General features: G+C 37.8%; 2 protein-coding genes across 2 annotated transcripts; both read right to left on the minus strand.

The window, feature by feature from the left end:
• Window positions 1–1,171: 1,171 nt before the first annotated feature.
• LOC128173574 (uncharacterized) lies at window positions 1,172–8,429 on the minus strand. Its single transcript, XM_052839274.1, has 4 exons — window positions 8,150–8,429; window positions 1,798–1,901; window positions 1,417–1,578; window positions 1,172–1,289 (listed from the first exon to the last, which is right to left on the minus strand). The coding sequence occupies exons 1-4, from the start codon at window positions 8,216–8,218 to the stop codon at window positions 1,175–1,177; spliced, it is 450 nt and encodes a 149-aa protein (XP_052695234.1). The 5' UTR covers window positions 8,219–8,429; the 3' UTR covers window positions 1,172–1,174.
• Window positions 8,426–10,570, minus strand: LOC128173575 (uncharacterized). Its single transcript, XM_052839276.1, has 4 exons — window positions 10,412–10,570; window positions 9,128–9,231; window positions 8,747–8,908; window positions 8,426–8,619 (listed from the first exon to the last, which is right to left on the minus strand). The coding sequence occupies exons 1-4, from the start codon at window positions 10,478–10,480 to the stop codon at window positions 8,505–8,507; spliced, it is 450 nt and encodes a 149-aa protein (XP_052695236.1). The 5' UTR covers window positions 10,481–10,570; the 3' UTR covers window positions 8,426–8,504.
• Between the last annotated feature and the right edge of the window lie 9,253 nt (window positions 10,571–19,823).

Consider the following 19,823-nt stretch of genomic DNA (forward strand, 5'->3'; position numbering starts at 1 on the left):
TTATTGAGAAAAGAGCTTGGAATGAAATGAAACCTGAAATGTTAGAGTTTATGTGTATGTGCTTTAAAAAAATTCATCTCTAATTAATAGAAATTAATTAGCTAAAAAAAAGGAAAATGACTTAAATATTGAAATTAATTAGCAAAAAGTTGTTAATTTTAATTCTAAGACAAATTAAGACAGAGAATAAAAAAAAATGGTGCCAGAAGAGTCTTAAATAATGTACCTTGGAGCTTTCATAACGGTGGTCACTGATTAATGGCTATTGATAAAGATAAGAGGTTCTTAAGCAATGGGGGGTGATGAGGCTTTTCAATCAGTCATTAAAGATGGGGTTCCTCTTAGACGACATTGCGGCTCTAAAATGATGAAAGTTTACAATACTTAAAAATTTGCACCACACACAACATCATTTTATAAGAAAAAGTCTACAAGTGTAAAGTTCAATATAAATCATACCAAAGAAAGGACCAAAGTGGCTGCATCAACATCAGTACAAAAAAGAAAACATTCCTCACAACAAGGGCCAGAAAAGGACAGGGACCACCAGCACAGTACAGTGTCTATGTCCTATAAGAAGGCTGAGTGAAGAAGAGTTTCAGGATGTCGTACAGCAGCAGAAGGATGGAATATTCACAATAAGCGATGCTGAGCGTAGAGGCAGTCAAATGAAGATTTTGCGACCCAGGCCAAGTGAAGGGCAGCTGGAAGACTCCTACATGGATGCAGAGTCACCGAACCCCAATTCCAGACTTTTCAAAGTGCTCCATCAAGAAAAAACTGCTAAACTATGGAACCATGCATTTAAAGAGCACTCACAAAAATTCCCAGACTGTGACAGTTCACTGGACTGGAACCAGCATGGGGAGGAAAAGAGAGGCCTGGCATGGATCCTTTCCATTCGATGTAAGAAGTGCCATTACACCAGTCACCGTGAAAAGCTGTACGAGGAAGTCAGTCGATCAGGAAGGGGACGGAGAGCCGCACAGTTTAATGTTGCCATGGCTGTCGGCCACTTGGGTACCAACCTTACAACAGAGGGCATGCGTGGTGTGCTTCTTTGCGCAAACATCGAACCAGCATCAGCCACCAACATTCATCAGACCTGCAACAAAGTAGGCAAAATCATCACTGATGTGAGCAAAAACAGCATGAAGAAAATAAGGCAGGACATTCAAGAGCTTAACGAGAAATGTGGACTTGCCAATACACCTATAAGAGCGGAAGGAGATGCCCGGTATAACAATGCCACCTTCAGTGCGATAGGGAAAACACCATTCCAAGCCGCCACACAAGTTACATACACATTAAGTGAAAATGTTACCAAGAAGAACAATGTTGTGGCAGTGTTTTGTGGCAATAAACTGTGCAAGAAAGGCACCCATCTTAGAGCCAAGGGAAAGGAATTTACCTGCCCCGGACATGAAGGCTGCACTGCAACCATTCCTCCAGAGACCACCATTAAAGACAAAAAGAGATGGGCTGCGGAATGCATCAGTGAGCTGCAAAGTGATGACTGTCCACTCATCATTTCCCATTTCACCAGTGATGGAGATAGTGCTGCTGCTTATGGTGCATCTGAAAAGCAAGGGCATATGATTGAAAACCTCAAAGACCTGCGCCACTTCTTTGAATCTCAGAGAAAACAGACTGCTAAGGCTCCATTCAGCAGTCACATGTTTCCTGGAAGAACAAAAGCTATGAGAGAATCAATGCAGAGGAGATTTGCCCTGGACCTGAAGCTTAGATGCAGGACCGAGTACGAAAACTGCTACAAACACTACTCCAGTGACTTACCTTTGATGAAACGGGCCATGTAAACTGCTGTCCGTTCCATCATCAGCTGCTACCAAGGACAGTGCGGAAAGTCCTGCCAACTTCATTCCTTCTCCTGTCGCGGACTGAAAAACAACAAGTGGAACTCTTCAGTGTTGCCTCGTGACTTTGAATTAAGCATGACAGAAGACATGTGCTTGTTAAAAGACTGTGTAAATCTAACTTTGGGACCTAATAGTCTTGATAGAATTAAATATCACACTTGTACACAAAAATGTGAATCTGTTAATAGGGAATATTTAAAATCAAATCCAAAATGTATTACAAGTAGTAGAAATTTTGAAAGTAGAATACATAAAGTTGTGCACTCACTCAATCAGGGTCATGGAAATTCAACATTGGAACTTTGTGAATCTGTAGGGGCACCTGTTGTAAAAGGAAGTAGAGTGGTCCATCATCTAAAAAAACAGCAAAATAGGCAAAATTACTTTAAAATGAAACAAAAACTATTAAAATATAAATTCCAAATAAAATTTTATAGATCTAAAAGATATCAGCTCTATGATAAAAAGTCTAAAGACACTTATAGTAAGTCACTAACAGATCCAAAGTTAAACAAGAAGTAGCTAAGTGGGGGGGGGGGGGGGTTGGGGGGGGACCACCAGCCCAGTACAGTGTCTATGTCCTATAAGAAGGCTGAGTGAAGAAGAGTTTCAGGATGTCGTACAGCAGCAGAAGGATGGAATATTCACAATAAGCGATGCTGAGCGTAGAGGCAGTCAAATGAAGATTTTGCGACCCGGGCCAAGTGAAGTGCAGCTGGTAGACTCCTACATGGATGCAGAGTCACCGAACCCCAATTCCAGACTTTTCAAAGTGCTCCATCAAGAAAACATAGGTAATCACAGATTACAAAGCTCACCGAGACGAGGCATCACCCCTATGAGACCACCTTTATCATATTATATGAAAATCATACTTTATAATCTTGGATATTCATGGATTCTGTTTTGACACAAAATCATATATCATCTGTTAAAAAATTGTATGATAATCATATGTTCATATATTAATCAATATAATAATATAAAATTAAATATTGCATCCTATCATACTTACAATATATATCATATAATACAATAAAATACTGTAATAAACAAAGATGATATTGTAAATATGACATGACATTGTATTGTGTTAAACCTTATTGTATTTGATCACATAATACAACATTATTATATATAATACAATATTGTATTATATGATACAATATCATATTACATAATACATCATAACATTGAAACATATGATATTATATTGTATAATATAGTATGATATATTGTATTGTATGATATTGTATATTATTTGATACATAATATGATATTGTATCATATGATACAATATAATTTGATATAACATTGTATCATATCAAATGATTACAATATTATGTGATAAAGTAAAATATTATATAATAGAATATTATGCATACATATTGTATCATATGATACAATTATATATCATATAAACCAATATCATATTATACAATATCGTATGATACGATAATATATAATATAACAATATCATATAATACAGTTCAGCGTGATATAATTGTTAATTACAGAAACCAATATAATATTATACAATATCATATGATACAATATAATATTGTATCATAATATACAATACTATACAAAACAAGATATCTGTGAGCCAATGCTCACTAGTGATACCCCCGCTCTGATGTGAATATGCAAAATAAGCAAAGTTGACATTTAACAGAAAGCTGGCATCCGATTGGTACAGAAATATATCCCACAAAATGGCATGCATAAACAAATAGTGTTTAAAATTTCAAGCATCTGCGATAAATAGCTGCTGAGGAATCTTTGAGGAAAATTCGTTTGAAAATTTTGGCTAAAATAAACAAATTACTCATTTAACAGGAAGTTGACGTCCGATTGGTACAAAAATATATCCCACGATATGTCATGCCTTAACAAACACTATGTAAAAATATCAAGCATCTGCGATAAATAGCTGCTGAGAAATCTTTGACGAAAATTTGTTTGAAAATTTTGGCTAAAAATAAACAAAGTCATTATTAAACAGGAAGTTGACGTCTGATTGATACAAAAATATATCCCACAATATAGCATGCCAAAACAAATAGTGTGTTAAAATTTCAAGCATCTGCAATAGATAGTTGCTGAGAAATCTTTGACGAAAATTTGTTTGAAAATTTTGGCTTAAAATAAACAAAGTACTCATTAAACAGGAAGTTGACGTCAGATTGGTACAAAAATACATCCCACGATATAGCATGTCTATACAAATACTGTGTAAAAATTTGAAGCATCTGCAATAAACACTTGCTGAGAAATCTTTGACAAAAATTTGTTTGAAAATTTTTGCTAAAAATAAACAAAGTTGTCATTTAACAGGAAGTTGATGTCTGATTGGAACAAAAATCTATCCCACGATATGGCATGCCTATACAAACACTGTGTAAAAATTTGAAGCATCTGCGATAAATAGTTGCTGAGAAATCTTTGACGAAAATTTGTTTGAAAATTTTGGTTAAAAAATAAGCAAAGTCATCATTTAACAGGAAGTTGACGTCCGATTGGTACAAAAATATATCCCACAATATGGCATGCCTTAACAAACACTGTGTTAAAATTTCAAGCATCTGCGATAAATAGTTGCTGAGATAAATGTGACAGAAATTTTTGTTACGGACGGACAGACAGACGGACGGACGGACGGACAGACAGACAGACAGACGGACAGACAGAAACACAAGAGTAAAACAGTATACCCCCTCTCCTTCGGAGCGGGGGTATAAATATTGCGTAAAAATTTCAAGCATCTGCGATAAATAGTTGCTGAGAAATCTTTGACGAAAATTTGTTTGAAAATTTTGGTTAAAAAATAAGCAAAGTCGCCATTTAACAGGAAGTTGACGTCCGATTGATACAAAAATATACCCCACAATATAGCATGCCTAAACAAATGGTGTGTTAAAATTTCAAGCATCAGCCATAAATAGTTGCTGAGAAATCTTTGACGGAAATTTGTTTGAAAATTTTGGCAAAAAAAAAACAAAGTCATCATTTAACAGGAAGTTGACGTCCTATTGGTACAACAATATATCCCACGATATAGCATGCCTATACAAATACTGTGTAAAAATTTCAAGCATCTGCGATAAACAATTTCTGAGAATTCTTTGACGGAAATTTGTTTGAAAATTTTTGCTAAAAATAAACAAAGTCGTCAGTTAACAGGAAATTGACGTCTGATTGGTACAAAAATATATCCCACGATATGGCATGCCTATACAAATACTGTGTAAAAATTTGAAGCATCTGCAATAAACAGTTGCTGAGAAATCTTTGACGAAAATTTGTTTGAAAATTTTGGTTAAAAAATAAGCAAAGTTGTCATTTAACAGGAAGTTGACGTCCGATTGGTACAAAAATATATCCCACAATATGGCATGCCTTAACAAACACTGTGTTAAAATTTCAAGCATCTGCGATAAATAGTTGCTGATAAATGCAACAGAAATTTTTGTTATGGACGGACAGACAGACGGACGGACAGACAGACAGACACACAAGGGTAAAACAGTATACCCCCTCTCCTTCGGAGCGGGGGTATAACAATATCATGATACACTATCAAATCATAAAATATCAAAAAAATTGATACAATATCATATCATATAACTTTTTACAATATAACATATGATATTATATTGTATCATATTAAACAAAAGTGTTTCTGAATCATATCATACAATACTTTATCATAGGAATCGTGTTATATCATTTAAGTTTAGGTGAGTTAGGAGATTTCTTTAGCATCCTTGATAATGGAGATCAGGCTCTGCATCCGAAGCAACCTCTGCGTTTCATTTATAATATATTTAAATCAACTATGCAAGCTATCATCTATAAATCATGTGACCTGTTCAAAAAAATCTAAACCTCATCCAGCATCCGAAACCTATGGCTCAGATTCAGCATTCAAGCCTGCCAGGTGCATCAATATAAATAAGACGCATCTCCATGCAAGTTTGGTGAAGTTCAGACCAGTAATAACTAAGATATCATCCAGTGATTGGGAAGGACCTGCGCCACGCGCCATAGTCGCATTTAAGAGAAAAATGGCGCATTAGATCAATTACTCTACGCACCGAAGTGCGCATTCAAATTTCTCATCGGTTATAAAAGTTTTAGCGATGTCCGCTGGAAATTTACTCTGTACGACTTAGCTAATCGTCTTTTAATACATTTGTTTTAAAACATCAAATTTCATTGGTCGTGTTTGGTAAAACAGAAATAAACAACCAATAAAAACGTTTCCACTCTTTTATGCGTGGTAGATTATTCCAGAATTTCCTCCGAAAGAGAACTTGAAGTCGCCCAGTATTCTGAGTTCTCAATTATGTAAACTAACCCCAAATGCAGTAAAATGATGATTATCTAATTGAAAAGACGTTTTCACAGCCTCGATTAATCCCTGTTGTGATTATTAAAACTCACGACTGTCTTACCATGCTTATCGTTACTGTAGGGGTTATAAATACGGGTGATGCAACCACACTGCAATGAAAATTACAACCGATGTTTATTTATTTAAGTGTCGATACTACAATTAGTTGTAACTTGTAATTATTTAATAACTCGCAAAATTAATGTTTAAATAATAAGAAAAACCATTCCCTACAGTTATCTTCAAAGTTTGAAAGATTCTCTACATAACGGTAATAATTGGGTCAAAGGGTTTGACTAATACCTCCAAAAAACACAGAAGTACAGAGACTGATTTTATTTATCATTAAGCAAACACCATAACAAAAATTGCATCAGTGAAATGTATAAACACATCAAATAAATGAAATTTAACCAGTTCGTTAAGTTTTTAAATTTTATAGAAGTTGTTTGCTCTAGGTTGGTCCTTGATAATTTCAATTTTACAAAATGGCCCCAATGAATAAATAGATGGCCCTTTCATTATGAAAATGGCCCATTAAAATCAATAACTGTGGGGCCATAGTCCCATTGACATTTTTGGCCTTCCCAATCACTGATCATCATCAGAGGGCACTAGCAATTAACACTTAACCTGCTCCAGCATCCACAACCTATGGCTCAGATTCAGCATCCATGCCTGTCAGGTGCATCTGTATCATAAGACACACCATCCATTCAAGTTTGGTGAAGTTAGGACCTGTAATAACTAAGATATATTTTTTAGCATCCTTGATAAATGAGATCAAGCTCTGCATCTGAAGCTTCCTCTGTGATTCATTCATATTACAGTTTAGTCAACTATGCAAGTTTGAAATAGTACTATCATCTATTAAACATGTGACCTGTTCCAAAAAACTTAACCATATCCAGCATCTGAAACATATGGCTCAGACTCAGCATTCAAGCCTGTCAAGTGCATCAGTATCATAAGACGCACCATCCATGGAAGTCTGGTGAAGTTAGGACAAGCAATAACTAAGATATAGTCATCAGAGGGCACCTGTTTCAAAAACTTTAACTAGCTCTAAAAACCTTAACCTCCTCCAGCATCCGAAACCTATGGCTCAGATTCAGCATTCAAGCCTGTCTGGTGCATCAGTATCATAAGATGCACCATCCATAGAAGTCTGGTGAAGTTAGGACCAGTAGTAACTAAGATATCATCAGAGGGCACTTGCAACAAAAACTTTAACCAGCTCTAAAAACCTTAACCTCCTTCAGCATCTGTAACCTATAGCTCAGATTCAGCACCCAAGCCTGTCTGGTGCATCAGTATCATAAGACACAACATCCATGCAAGTTTGGTGAAGTAAGGACCAGCAGTAACTTAGATATTGCTATCAAAGGGCACCTGCAACAAAAACTTTAACCTGCTCCAAAAACCTTAACCTCCTCCAGCATCCGAAACCTATAGCTCAGATTCAGCATTCAAGCCTGTCTGGTGCATCAGTATCATAAGACACACCATCCATGCAAGTTTGGTGAAGTATGGACCTGCAGTAACTTAGATATTGCTATCAAAGGGCACCTGCAACAAAAACTTTAACCTGGTCAAACAACCTTAACCTCCTACAGCATCTGAAATTTAGGACTCAGATTCAGCATCCTAGTCTTTCAAGTCCATAAGTAGGTCCAGATGCATCATCCATGCAAGTTTGGAGAAGATAGGACAAGTAATAGCTTAGATACAGGACATGCAACAAAAACTTTAACCAGGTCTGGACGCCGACGCCGACACTGACGCCGAGGGTATAGCATAAGCTCCCCCTGACTTCGTCTCGGTGAGCTAAAAACTGCTAAACTATGGAACCATGCATTTAAAGAGCACTCACAGAAATTCCCAGACTGTGACAGTTCACTGGACTGGAACCAGCATGGGGAGGAAAAGAGAGGCCTGGCATGGATCCTTTCCATTCGATGTAAGAAGTGCCATTACACCAGTCACCGTGAAAAGCTGTACGAGGAAGTCAGTCGATCAGGAAGGGGACGGAGAGCCACACAGTTTAATGTTGCCATGGCTGTCGGCCACTTGGGTACCAGCCTTACAACAGAGGGCATGCGTGGTATGCTTCTTTGCGCAAACATCGAAACAGCATCAGCCACCAACATTCATCAGACCTGCAACAAAGTAGGCAAAATCATCACTGATGTGAGCAAAAACAGCATGAAGAAAATAAGGCAGGACATTCAAGAGCTTAACGAGAAATGTGGACTTGCCAATACACCTATAAGAGCGGTAGGAGATGCCCGGTATAACAATGCCACCTTCAGTGCGATAGGGAAAACACCATTCCAAGCCGCCACACAAGTTTCATACACATTAAGTGAAAATGTTACCAAGAAGAACAATGTTGTGGCAGTGTTTTGTGGCAATAAACTGTGCAAGAAAGGCACCCATCTTAGAGCCAAGGGAAAGGAATTTACCTGCCCCGGGCATGAAGGCTGCACTGCAACCATTCCTCCAGAGACCACCATTAAAGACAAAAAGAGATGGGCTGCGAAATGCATCAGTGAGCTGCAAAGTGATGACTGTCCACTCATCATTTCCCATTTCACCAGTGATGGAGATAGTGCTGCTGCTTCCAATGCATCTGAAAAGCAAGGGCATATGATTGAAAACCTCAAAGACCTGCGCCACTTCTTTGAATCTCAGAGAAAACAGACTGCTAAGGCTCCATTCAGCAGTCACATGTTTCCTGGAAGAACAAAGGCTATGAGAGAATCCATGCAGAGGAGATTTGCCCTGGACCTGAAGCTTAGATGCAGGACCGAGTACGAAAACTGCTACAAACACTACTCCAGTGACTTACCTTTGATGAAACGGGCCATGTAAACTGCTGTCCGTTCCATCATCAGCTGCTACCAAGGACAGTGCGGAAAGTCCTGCCAACTTCATTCCTTCTCCTGTCGCGGACTGAAAAACAACAAGTGGAACTCTTCAGTGTTGCCTCGTGACTTTGAATTAAGCATGACAGAAGACATGTGCTTGTTAAAAGACTGTGTAAATCTGACTTTGGGACTTAATAATCTTGATAGAATTAAATATCACACTTGTACACAAAAATGTGAATCTGTTAATAGGGCATATTTAAAATCAAATCCAAAATGTATTACAAGTAGTAGAAATTTTGAAAGTAGAATACATAAAGTTGTGCACTCACTCAATCAGGGTCATGGAAATTCAACATTGGAACTTTGTGAATCTGTAGGGGCACCTGTTGTAAAAGGAAGTAGAGTGGTCCATCATCTAAAACAACAGCAAAATAGGCAAAATTACTTTAAAATGAAACAAAAACTATTAAAATATAAATTCCAAATAAAATTTTATAGATCTAAAAGATATCAGCTCTATGATAAAAAGTCTAAAGACACTTATAGTAAGTCATTAACAGATCCAAAGTTAAACAGGAAGTAGCTAAGTGGGGAGGGGGGGGGGCACCACCAGCCCAGTACAGTGTTTATGTCCTATAAAAAGGCTGAGTGAAGAAGAGTTTCAGGATGTCGTACAGCAGCAGAAGGATGGAATATTCACAATAAGCGATGCTGAGCCTAGAGGCAGTCAAATGATGATTTTGCGACCCGGGCCAAGTAAAGTGCAGCTGGTAGACTCCTACATGGATGCAGAGTCACCGAATCCCAATTCCAGACTTTTCAAAGTGCTCCATCAAGAAACAAGTGAAAAGCTGTAAATGTGACAGCAAACCGGGTTTTCTTTTATGTGAACTGTATCCATAATCCATGTCAACCCGTATCCAGTGAAATGGATAAGGTGAAAGGGTACCCTATATGCAATATTTTGCCAAAAAATGACTAAGTTCAAAAGCTGGTATTTTTTTCATAAATAATCAGAAATCAAAATCCTAGCAATATGCACACCTCTGATATATGTACAATTGATCTGCAAAAGAACAACTTCCTATCTTGAAAAATGTAGGAGGAGTTATCCGTACAATTAGGGTATACCCTTTTGGCAGCCGCCCGTCCGCCCGCCCGTACGCCCGTCATTTTCACCATTTTAATAACCGGATTTTTCCTTTGTAAAACCCGGTTAAAATCTGCTAAACTATGGAACCATGCATTTAAAGAGCACTCACAGAAATTCCGGGACTTTGACGGTTCACTGGACTGGAACCAGCATGTGGAGGAAAAGAGAGGCCTGGCATGGATCCTTTATATTCGATGTAAGAAGTGCCATTACACCAGTCACCGTGAAAAGCTGTACGAGGAAGTCAGTCGATCAGGAAGGGGACGGAGAGCCGCACAGTTTAATGTTGCCATGGCTGTCGGCCACTTGGGTACCAGCCTTACAACAGAGGGCATGCGTGGTATGCTTCTTTGCGCAAACATCGAACCAGCATCAGCCACCAACATTCATCAGACCTGCAACAAAGTAGGCAAAATCATCACTGATGTGAGCAGAAACAGCATGAAGAAAATAAGGCAGGACATTCAAGAGCTTAACAAGAAATGTGGACTTGCCAATACACCTATAAGAGCGGTAGGAGATGCCCGGTATAACAATGCCACCTTCAGTGCGATAGGGAAAACACCATTCCAAGCTGCCACACAAGTTACATACACATTAAGTGAAAATGTTACCAAGAAGAACAATGTTGTGGCAGTGTTTTGTGGCAATAAACTGTGCAAGAAAGGCACCCATCTTAGAGCCAAGGGAAAGGAATTTACCTGCCCCGGACATGATGGCTGCACTGCAACCATTCCTCCAGAGACCACCATTAAAGACAAACAAGAGGCCCATGGGGCCACATCGCTCACCTGAGCAACAATTGGCGTTCAAAAGATATTGTGCCATATGGTCCCTCGGTAGAATAACAAAAAATAAATATTGTCAAGTATTCGAATTTTACAATTATTTTTGCATACACGTAATCTTTGACATTGTACCTTCATGAAATACTATTTTTTACCAGAATAAGAAAATCCTACGCAAGATATAAAACTAAACATTTGGTAGGGGTACACTGTTAAGTTGTTAACTTCCAATTCCCTATATTTTCGTTCTGCGCCACCACCCCCCCCCCCCCCCCCCACACACACTTTGTAAAGCGATCAAAATATATGAAAGCATATAGGTACATTTGTTTCATCAACTACTTACTTGTTATTGTATTTAAAAAAAATATATAATAGTTATTGTATTTTATTTAAAAAATCCTTCATGTATAGATGAGAAGAAGAAAATTGTACCTCAATGTGCTCAATTCCTCAAATTAAAACATTCAAAAATTTAATTTGTTTTCCATTATAATTAAATGACTGTTATTTACCTCGCGTACAAACCAGGATAATTTTCCGCTGTGATATTTTCTTAGGAATAGCGATAATTATTTTATCCCCATAACAGAAATGTGTCAAAACTATGGAAACTGTTTTAAAGATGTCGTTTTTATTTACTCGTGTCTGAAAAACTATCAAAATTGATGTAGATTTCACATTATTTATTGTATAATGAGGGGACCCCAGAGAGTAGGTATATACAGAATATCATTCTTTTATTTTTTTTTGTACAAGTATTTAACATACTCTAATTCATATAGAATTTCTAATGTTCAACCAAAATTTCAGCGTCAATCGTAGAATTATAAGCAAGATACAGAGCTCACAGTTTCCCTAGGTTTGAGTCATATTTTGTTGACATGACTTTATTACATTCAGCTTAAGATTTTTAACTTGGTATTTCCTATTCAGCATTTAAAATGGAAAAAAAGAATGGTGTAAACAGATAGCCATGCTATGACCTTGAATTGTTAGTATTACATAATGGTCACTATGATATTTATGTGTACCTAGATGCTGCGCACTGAATGGTGTTAATGATAATTGACAGAATGAACTCTGTGACTCTTGTAGCAATGCGTAGTATTCCTAAATGATGTTATGAAACCAGGTGCATAATACGGGCAGAATAACATCCAAATTGAGAGTTTAACAACATGTGACCTATTTGGCGATTCTGTGTCTGCAACGATAGCCCTAGTATTCTATATTGAGTCATGTATTGTGTATTCTATATATTAACCTTTGTAACCTTTTATGCCGTGTATGAATGAACGTATTGTGAGTAAGTGATGCCTCATACTAGGTGGGGGGCTCCGAGACCCAGGACTCGGAGACCCACATCCTGCATCCAGACTCTTTGATTGGCAGTTTTGACGGTTTTGTTACTTTATTTAGAAATAAAATATTAATCTTAATTTTGAACACTAAATGTTCACTCATGATCGTCGTATATGGGCCGAACTAGTCAAAACTGTCCATCATAAGTAAAACCTTAATATATACCCATATGAAATGAGATTGTGGAGACTCCTGATTTGGGCTGCTATTAGCTGATGTTATTGTAACTATACGATCACGCTTAATAAAACCGCTTGAGAAAGAAATACTGGACTTGTCATCCATAAGCTTGAGCTGACCTTCAATAGGATCCTGTAAGACAGAAGGCTTACATGAACTTTCTTGGTGCCGTGACCAGGATTGAGCGAAGTTCAATACAGAGTAAGGTAAGAACCATTTCTATATGTCTCTTATAGCTATCTCGAAGTAAACAACTTTGTCTAAGCAACCAATATGGCGACAGGTGATGGGTTTGATAAAAAAGAATTTAAAAATCAAATGGAGCAATTAGAAAAACAATTCGCGGGGTTGGGTCAGAACAATGAAAATAAAGGGCAAGAAACAGGTCAAAAATCCCAAGAAAAAGAGCAGATTAAACAAAATACTTTTGAAACATATCATGATGCTAGGCCGTATGAAACCCGTGAAACTCGACACCGAGTCTCAGATCAGGATGATGAAAAAGATTTTTTCGTTGGTCAAGTTAAAGCTATAACAGCCGCACTCTCAGTGCCCCTATCTTCTGTGATAACTCCTTTTGAGGGAGATGCTCAAAAATTTAAACAGTGGATAAAGGAAGTTGAAAAGTACAGTGTTATGTCTGGGAAACAAGGTCATGAGATCCCCATGCTTGCATACATAACGAGTAAGGGTTCAGTTGGGGATTATATTAAAAGGTATTTAGATGAAACAGATGCGTCTGAAGAAATCCCATCTTGGAACGATCTTAAGGAATCCCTTAAAAATAGATTTGCAGAAATAACAGACCCCCAACACGCGTTAGCAGTAATGCGTAAGACTCGACAAAATTCAAATGAAAGTGTTCAGTTGTTCGCCGAGAGACTATTACAAATCGCGGAAGACGCCTACAGTAATGACAGACTAAAAGATCCTTTGATACAACAACAGTTAGTAGATATCTTTTGTGACGGGTTGACATTCGACTACCTCAGAATGAAAATTTTGCGAGAAAACCCTAAAGACTTAGAATCCGCAATTCAAATAGCAATGCGAGAACAAAATCTGAGACAGAGGCTAGCGATAAGAGGGTCAAATATGACAGAAATTGTACAAAGTAATGACAACAGACGAACTCTTTCAAATGTTGATACTACTCTTCCCTTATTAAAGGATAGAGCAGATAATCTTACCTCAGTAGAAACAAGGCATGTAGAACCAATGGAAATTGACCATGCGCGTAATAGTAGGTGTTTTAAATGCAAACAGACGGGTCATAGGGCTCGATTTTGTACTCAAAATAAACCCCAAGTCAGGTCCAGTCCTCAAATAAATAAACGACCCAGTCAAAACAAACCCGTCCATAATATAGAGCAGAAACCCCGTTCGCCTGTGGAATGTTGGAATTGTGGTAAAGTAGGTCATGTGCGTGCAGATTGTTGGGGCTCGCATATGTATCAAAGAACGCAGCAAAATCGGGGCAGACCATCAAATCGTCAAGGCCGAACATATAAATCTAGCGACCAAGTTAATAGGGGATCGTCTCAAAATTTCAAATCGCGCTCTTATTTTGACAAACAAAAACAGGAAAACTAAGACGTTCTTCCTTCGTTGAAGCCCGAAGAAAGAACTTTAAACAAAGACCTACATATGAAATTAATTTTACTAACAACCCCAGTAGCTGTTTATTAAAAGTAGGTAAAAATAAATTTAGAGCTTTGGTAGATACAGGTGCAGCCGTATCTCTAATTAGTAAGAAAATGTATGATAATCTATTTCCCCGCCCCAAGTTGTTTAATAATGACATCCCCTCTTTACAAGCAGCAAATGGCAATTCTTTAATTGCGATAGGGTATGTAAATATTTCCTTTAAGATTTCAGGGTTAACTTTAGACCACAAACTTTATGTGACAAAGGGACTCAACCGAAACATGATTCTCGGCCGTGATTGGCTCAAGAAAAACAATGTTCGTTTATACTTTGATCTTGGACTCATGCGTATTGATGGCAAAGTATACGCGGAACTTAAAGAAGATTTACACATCTCAGCTATTGTAAGAACTCCTAAGAAACTTATTATGAGACCAAACACGGTGACTGTATTCTATGGAAAAATAAATAACAATTTTCCTCTGGAAAAAAATGACTTGGTTGAAGTGAACAGCATAGACAATAACTGCATTATGGAAGACCCAGGACTATATTTAAAAGACGCCGTTTGTATAGTTCGGAAGGATAAGAAAGTTCCAATGATCTTCGTTAACCAAACTAACAAAAATTATAAAATTCCAAGAGGCTACATAGTAGGACGAATTACCGCATTAAAACAGAAGGAAATCTCAGAAATACAGACTACTCAAGACACAAAAGAAGAAATTGATGTACCTAGAAGATTTGAACACTCAATCAAAAGACTTGTGAGCAAAAACAATGATTTATTTGCAAAGAAAGACAGTGACCTTGGAGTGACTGATACTGTTAAAATGAAGATAGAAACTGGAGATCACCACCCAATAAAGAACAGACCCTACCGTGTACCCTTAAATAAAAGACAGATAATTGACAAGGCCATACTGGAAATGATGGACGCAAAGATAATTGAGAGATCACAATCGCCTTGGTCATTTCCCTTAGTAGTGGTGAAGAAAAAGGACGGATCAGACCGGATGTGCGTTGACTTTAGAAGCTTGAATAAGATAGTGAAACCCGTATCATTCCCGCTACCGTTGATTGATGACATCCTATGTTTACTAGGTAAGGCAAAATATTTCACTGCACTAGACTTAAAGAGTGGATATTGGCAAGTGAAATTAGAAGATTCAAGTAAAGAAAAAACGGCCTTTGCATGTCACAAAGGACTATTCCAATTCAACCGGATGCCATTTGGGTTGAGTAATGCACCAGCAGTCTTTCAAGAGCTGATGAACATAGTTCTTCAAGGACAAGAGGAGTTTGCCATCGCATACCTGGATGACATTCTTATATTCTCAGAGACACCGGAAGATCATCTTCGGCATATTCAAGACGTTTTCAACCGCCTAAGGAAGCATGGACTTAAAATGAAGCTAAAGAAATGTAGTTTCTTCAAGGAACAGACGGAATATCTTGGTTTCATCATTGATGAACATGGCGTTACACCTGATCCAAAGAAAGTCGAAGCTATAAGAAAGTTACCAGCGCCCACTACAGTCCGAGAAGTTCGTGGCTTTATAGGTATGTGTAGTTATTACAGGAGATTTATACCGAACTTCTCTAAGATTGCAGAACCATTGATTGACTTAACCAGAAAATATGCAAGGTTCACATGGACACCATGTTGTCAAAAAGCGTTTGACTTTATTAAAGAAAGTTTAACGGTAGTGCCTTTACTAGCATATCCAGATACTAATAAGCCTTACATCCTGTACACCGATGCCAGCGACAATTGTATTGGAGCGTGCCTTACTCAAAAGACAGATGAGGGAGAAGATAAGCCAATATATTACTTATCCCACAAGCTGAGTAAAACTCAAGAAAAGTGGTCAACCATAGAAAAGGAGGCATTTGCAATCCATTACGCCCTTCAGAAGTTAGACCATTATTTACACGGTGCTCAGTTTACTATAAGAACAGACCATAAGCCGCTCAAGTATATCTTAGAATCTCCAATGCAAAATAAGAAAATTCAACTATGGGCATTAAGTATTGCAGGATATAACTGTAAGGTAGAGTACATAGAAGGAAGATTTAACTGCTGTGCAGATCTCTTATCCCAATTACCGACAGTCAACCTCGAGTGTGAAGAGGAAGAACAATCAGAGCATGATGAACCAGATGTTAAGGACAATTTCTTTGAAGTGAATGTACTTAACTCCAATGCCTTTTCGCCTAAGAGATTAGCCAGATGTGAAGTTAAACAACACGACGAATTGGTCAAACCCTTTATTGATCTACCAGAAGAAATCAACATCAAAGAAAGTCAACAACACGATGAGCAGATCAAGAAACTGAAGAATCGGTTAAATAAAGGAACAGCAACGGCAACCGAAGAAAAGAAGTTTTTGGAAATTGATGGTTTAATGTACTATCTTTCAGATGGAGACTCAGAAGGCCCAAAACTTCGCCTGTATGTACCACGTGAGTTAGAACTTTTAGTAGTGCAGCAATATCATGACGGACTTGGACATATGGGAGTGGACAAAACATATGACGTAATCAGACAAAAGTACTACATACCAAATTTGTACAAAAGGTTATACTCTTATATAGAAGGATGTATAGTATGCCAAACGAGGAGCAATAAGAAAAATCAACCTCCACTTCAAGAGACAGATATACCACCTTTTCCAATGGCTAAAGTAGGACTTGATCTATCAGGACCATATCCAACATCCTTGTCGGGAAACAAGTACATAGTTTCTTTTATTGACATTTACTCTGGTTGGCCAGAAGCTTTTCCCGTTCCTGATAAGTCAGCTGACAACATAGTACATCTTATCTTAGAAGAAATATATCCAAGATATGGCTGTCCTCTTCAAATCCTCACAGACAACGGAACAGAAAATGTGAATAAGAAAGTGGAAGAAACTTTAAAAGAATTGAATATCAACCATATCAAAACATCTTATTACAGCCCTCAAGGTAATGGTAAAGTAGAACGATTTCATAGAACTCTACATGACGTGATGGCTAAGAAAACAACAGACAACGCTCAAACATGGGATATTCATCTTAATCAGACGTTGGCAGCCATTCGTTTCCATCCTAACGATTCGTCAAAGTTTTCTCCATATTACCTTATGTACAACAGAGATGTCGTATTACCTCTTGATACGTTAATGAAACCTCGAAGGAGATATGCCGGAGAAGATCAACACAAGATCGCCCTTCAAGAACAACATAAAGCTTTCCTGTTAGTACATCGTAATATGAAGGAAGCCAATAAGAAACAGAAAGCGCAGGCCGATAAGAAAAGCAAAGACGAAAATTTTCAAGTAGGTGACCCTGTCTACCTTAAGAACAATAGGAGACAAAATAAGTTAGATAAAAAGTGGCTACCATATTATCGAATCATTGAGCAGAAAGGACCAGTTAGTTTCGTGGTGAGAGACCAATTGACTGGATTAACCACCAAATGCCATGCACGACAATTAAGACTGGCAGATATTTCGCACTGGCCCCTTTCACAAACTACTGAAGATGGTGGAAGAACTCTAAGAAAAACTAACTATGTGGTGCCACCAGAAGAGGAATCGTCGTCGGAAAATGAAGACATGCAACCTGAACCATTGGAAAGAGCTATACAGTCCAAACAATGGGAAAGAGAAGGATCTTCAGACGAAGAGGATATTCCCCTAGCAGAACTTCAAAGACGTATAAGAGCTAAGAAGATCATGGATGATCAGCAGTATAAACACGAGAATGATCAGACCGTAGATTCAGAATCGGATGAGACCCGTGAGTCAGAACAATGTGATGAAAATAGTGGTCAAGACTATGAAATACCCTTAGATAACCCAAATGTACACTTAGATGAAAATATGGAAATAGATGAAATAGTCCCTAAAGTAGGTCGAGGCTTCAAACCAATTCCTAAACCGCGTAAACTAGTCCCTAAGCCCCGTAAGGGAAATAGCAAACAAAGGCATACTGAGGATTGTTTGGCTATTATGAAGCAATTACTCAATTTAGTAGGATAAATAAGTTAAATTTATCGTACATGTATAGTGTAGATGTAAATAATCTTGAATAAGCTTAGCTTTGTATATATTGCACGCTTTTAAAAAGGTATGACAGGATGACCCCCTGTGACATAAAACATGTATTGAGATACGCCGACTAGCAAACGCAGACTCAGCACCTCGGTTATTTGAAGGTATATGCGAAGTTAAAGAGATTTAACATATACTCGAAATACATGAGACAGCGAATAAGTAAAGAAACTGTAAGACTAATTTTTGTAAGTGATTTAAGATAATTCGTAAAAACAATCAAATTTTGCGATCAACATCTTGAGTTTGGGACAAGGTTGCTCAGGTTTTCATGGTTTAATGTCTTATGACTAAAGATATTAAAATTTTCCCTATGAATGCACTAATGGCGGAATTGCCAGTAATTAATTTGCAACCCATGAAATCCTCGTCTTGGGTGGGAAGCCCCTGGTTTTATGTGTGTTTTACTTTGGCAGTAACAATAACGATAGGACTTTGTATTAAGAAACGTACAACTATTAAAAAGTGGGGTGGTATATGCTGTAGTGGTTGCTGGACAGGTTGTCGAAAAAGGGGTAGTGACGGAGATAAGAAAGGTTCTTCCAAAAACACTGTATTTTGTTGTGAGAATCCAGAGAAAAGGACCTCTAGCGACTTTATTGAACTTGAACCAATCCCGAAAGTCACTAGGATCCAAGAGAAACCCCGACGAAGCGGAAGAATCGCAACTCGAAAATTGACCAGTAACACGGGGACAATTTCGACTAAACTAGCACAACAATTTCTTGGAGAGGAGGAAAATGAAGACTATCCATGGACCAAATACTATCGACCGGACCAAGAGCTGGCACGTAAATACCTGGAAGAGAAGGCCGCGATGTCTACGCAACAGAGGAACGCAGGAGACGCTCCGCGAGAAGTCGCCTCGCCATCCGCGCCGACCCTCTATCCACGGGTGCCGATGATGGATGAATAATTAAGCTGCAACCGTGAAGAAGTTGTGTATTCCTTATAACGGAATTGTGAAAGTTAGTGAAAATTAAAAATGTGAATTGTGTAAAATGTGTAAAAGTATAAATGTGCGTTATCTTGTGCTAATATAAATCTCGCATTCGGTGATTCACTCTGGAGAACTGCAGGAAGAAACCGATGGACTCCGAACCTATGACGCTAACCTCGCCCCTAAGGAGGAAGAGATATTTTGTGAACTTACAAGCATGCCTTGACTTTGTATATATGTGACATTAAGCTTAATCATACTTAGTATTACTTTGATGATGAATTAAGATTATATTCAACTATGGTTATTTCATCTTGGTCATTATTATCATACTTTATTCATTATTGTTTTCATGATTGTAATGCGATATAATCAAGCTATATGATTTTATGAACATGTATACATCCTGGTTATGGATTTGTTTTTATAGATGAATGGTGTTCCAAGCCGGAGGTGGAAACATGTCACTTGTTACTATCTCTTAACATAGATGTTCTGACT

The sequence above is a fragment of the Crassostrea angulata genome, chromosome 2 (assembly GCF_025612915.1).
Source record: "Crassostrea angulata isolate pt1a10 chromosome 2, ASM2561291v2, whole genome shotgun sequence".
In the NCBI taxonomy this organism is placed as follows: domain Eukaryota; kingdom Metazoa; phylum Mollusca; class Bivalvia; order Ostreida; family Ostreidae; genus Magallana; species Magallana angulata.

Bases quoted from the DNA above. Each gene is read 5' to 3' on its own strand.
- LOC128173575 (XM_052839276.1), bottom strand. From the start codon at position 10,480: ATGCCAGGCCTCTCTTTTCCTCCACATGCTGGTTCCAGTCCAGTGAAC. The intron at 9,232-10,411 runs GTGAGTGCTCTT...GTTGTTTTTCAG, and splicing joins GTCAAAGTCCCGGAATTTCT to TCCGCGACAGGAGAAGGAAT. The intron at 8,620-8,746 runs GGCAGGTAAATT...TGAAACTTGTGT, and splicing joins AGTGCAGCCTTCATGCCCGG to GGCGGCTTGGAATGGTGTTT.
- LOC128173574 (XM_052839274.1), bottom strand. From the start codon at position 8,218: ATGCCAGGCCTCTCTTTTCCTCCCCATGCTGGTTCCAGTCCAGTGAAC. The intron at 1,902-8,149 runs GTGAGTGCTCTT...GTTGTTTTTCAG, and splicing joins GTCACAGTCTGGGAATTTCT to TCCGCGACAGGAGAAGGAAT. The intron at 1,290-1,416 runs GGCAGGTAAATT...TGTAACTTGTGT, and splicing joins AGTGCAGCCTTCATGTCCGG to GGCGGCTTGGAATGGTGTTT.